Genomic DNA, 2,916 nt, shown 5'->3' with positions numbered 1-2,916 from the left:
TGGTGAGATTTCTTTTTGGTCAACTTCTGTTTTTTGCTATATCCTTGGAGCAAACCCGCCTAGTAATGTGATAAGTGGGTTTGTAAAGAGGGGTTGGCCTTCAAATGGGGTAGACAAAGTCTCTTTTCTTCCAAATGGAATTTTCCTTGTTCGTTTTAAGACTAAGGACCAACAGCAAGCTGTACTGCGTAATGGACACCTGACTTTTGATAATAAGCCGGTTATCATCAAAGAATGGACACCAGAGTCTGAATTGATTAAACATGATGTTAAGCGGGTTCCTCTTTGGATGAAATTATATGGTTTAGATATCAAATTTTGGGGTTTCAACTGTTTGAAAAAGATTTGTGGGAGTGTGGGGCAATATATCAAATGTGATGATGTCACAACTCACAGAGATTTTATGGGGTATGCGAGGATAATGGTTGAAGTGCAGATAGGCCAGCATTTCCCTACTGAATTACAGTTTATTGATGAATTTGGTAAGACTCATGGGATTAGGGTCGTCTATGATTGGCTGCCTACTTTGTGTACTGCTTGCAAAGGGGTGGGACACTCTGCTGATGTCTGTAGGAAAGGGGTAGCTGTTCAAACCAAGAAGGTATGGAAGCCAAAAGCTCCTGCTCCTGTGGGGCCTCAGCAACCCAATCCAGTACAGCCACAGAGAGCTCCACCAGCTACTAAGAGAAGACAAAGGGTACAGAAACAGAATGTGCAGCAGCACCAGGTTCCTAGTCCAGCTGGGGAATGCTCAATAATTATCCCTCAGACACCTGCAGTACAGAATACTCCTGCTGTAGGGGCTAGACTGCCTGAAGTGGAACACTCCCTTCCAAGGAGGTTTATCACACGTCTGATGAAGGGAGGGTCTGGAGATAGGAGGTTGTTCACCCCTGGGGGACTTTCTTTTATGGAATCCTTAACTCTCTCTTTACAGAAGTCTAAAGCTGAATTGGTTGAAAGAGTGTTGTATGAGAAAGGGGAGTCTAGTAATCACTCTGATAATGGGTAGTTGTGGTTTTTGTAACATTAGGGGTATGAATAATATTAATAAGCAGTCTGAAATAAAGTGGTTTCTGCAGCACAATAAAGTGAGTCTTTATGGTTTACTAGAAACTAAAATTAGGAGTAGGAATCTGAATAAGGTGAGAATTAATCTCTGTGAAGATTGGGCCATTTGTACTAATACCAGTCTTCATATGGGGGGGTAGGATTTGGGTAATCTGGAATCCTGCTTTCTTTTCTGTCAATTTTTTGGATGTCACTGCTCAGTGTATACATACTGAGGTTACTGATATTGTAAGGAAGACTAAATTCTGGTATACTATGGTTTATGGTTTTAACCAGAATGCTGATAGGGAGACCTTGTGGTGTAGCCTTAAGGAGTATCATAGCAGGGTGAGAGGTCCATGTCTTGTTGGGGGTGACTTTAACTCTGTTATGGCAGCTGATGAGAGAATTGGGGGTGCTCTTGTTACTAGTGCTGAGACTAATGGTATGAAAAAAGCAATTCTAAAGTGTGAGCTTTTTTATATGAAGGGGTATGGATCTTTTTATACATGGAATAATAAACATGAATTTGAAGGGAAAGTTTATAGTAGGGTTGATAGGGTATTTATAAATGAGGATTGGCTTCATGATTTTCCTGACAGTAATGCACACTTCCTTCCAGAAGGTTTGTTTGACCATTGTCCCTGCTTGGTGAACTTTACTGAGCATATGCCTAGAAGTAGGCCACCTTTCAAATATTTTAACATGTGGTCAAAGGCTCCAGACTTTGAGAATATTATTCTTAGGGGATGGGCTTTGGAGATTAAAGGGACTGCTATGTTTAGGATTATTACTAAACTTAAGTGGTTGAAGAAGGAGTTAAAGGGCCTGAACAACTCTCAGTTTAGTGATATTGAGAACCTTGTAAAGGTGACTGAACTTTCACTTAATCATTTTCAAACTTTGTTGAGAAATGACCTTTTGAATGAAAGCTTTGTGTGATGCTGAAAGAGCTTGTACTAAGGAGGTGGAATTCTTATCTAAAGCAAGAATTGATTTCCTGAAACAAAAATCTAAGATTAATTGGATGAGGGAAGGTGATGAAAACATTGCTTTCTTCCATACAACTATTTAAAGAAGGAGAATGTAGAACATGGTTTATCAGATCAAAGATATGAGGGGTATGATGTGCAATACTGCAGAGGAGATTAAATATGCCTTTGAAGACTATTATAAGTCTCTCCTTGGCTCTTCTAAAAAGGTGTTGCCTGTCAATCTCAATGTGGTTAGGTCTGGCAATTGCCTCACTGATCTTCATGCTGCTGCTTTGATGGCTCCTATTATGCCTGAAGAGGTGAAGGATGCTATGTTCTCTATTCTAGGGACCAAAGCACCTGGTCCAGATGGCTATAGCAGCCAGTTTTTCAAAGACTGTTGGGGGATTGTGGGGAGTGAGGTCATTGCAGCCATCCAAAATGTATTCCAAATCGGTAAATCTTTGAAACAAAGTAATAACACCTGTTATTACCTTGATACCAAAGACTCTTTGTCCCCGAAACTATGATGCAATTCAGGCCCATAGCCTGTTGTAACACACTATACAAATGTCTTTCAAAGGTTCTATGCAACAGACTGAGTAAAGTTCTCCCTGATATTATATGTCCTTCCCAGGGAGCTTTTGTTAAAGGAAGGGATATTGTGGGTAATGTATTAATTTGTCAGGATCTTATACGCTTATATAATAGAAAGTCTTGTTCACCAAGGTTACTGATGAAATTAGATGTGCAAAAAGCATATGACTCTGTAGAGTGGATTTTTGTTGAGGAAATGTTAAGAGCTCTGGGTTTTCCTGTGAAGATGGTGGGGATACTTATGCAATGTGTGACTACTCTATCATATTCCATTGCTCTTAATGGGGATGTTTTT

At 40.0% G+C, this 2,916-nt stretch overlaps 1 protein-coding gene across 1 annotated transcript; it reads left to right on the top strand.

The window, feature by feature from the left end:
- Positions 1 to 1,326: 1,326 nt before the first annotated feature.
- On the top strand, positions 1,327 to 1,992 carry LOC141590373 (uncharacterized). Its single transcript, XM_074410970.1, has one exon. The coding sequence runs from the start codon at positions 1,327 to 1,329 to the stop codon at positions 1,990 to 1,992; it is 666 nt and encodes a 221-aa protein (XP_074267071.1).
- The last annotated feature ends 924 nt before the right edge of the window (positions 1,993 to 2,916 follow it).

This window comes from Silene latifolia, chromosome 7 (genome assembly GCF_048544455.1).
Source record: "Silene latifolia isolate original U9 population chromosome 7, ASM4854445v1, whole genome shotgun sequence".
In the NCBI taxonomy this organism is placed as follows: domain Eukaryota; kingdom Viridiplantae; phylum Streptophyta; class Magnoliopsida; order Caryophyllales; family Caryophyllaceae; genus Silene; species Silene latifolia.
The sequence above is the reverse complement of the archived record's forward strand: the minus strand, read 5'-3'. Positions and strand labels throughout refer to the sequence as shown.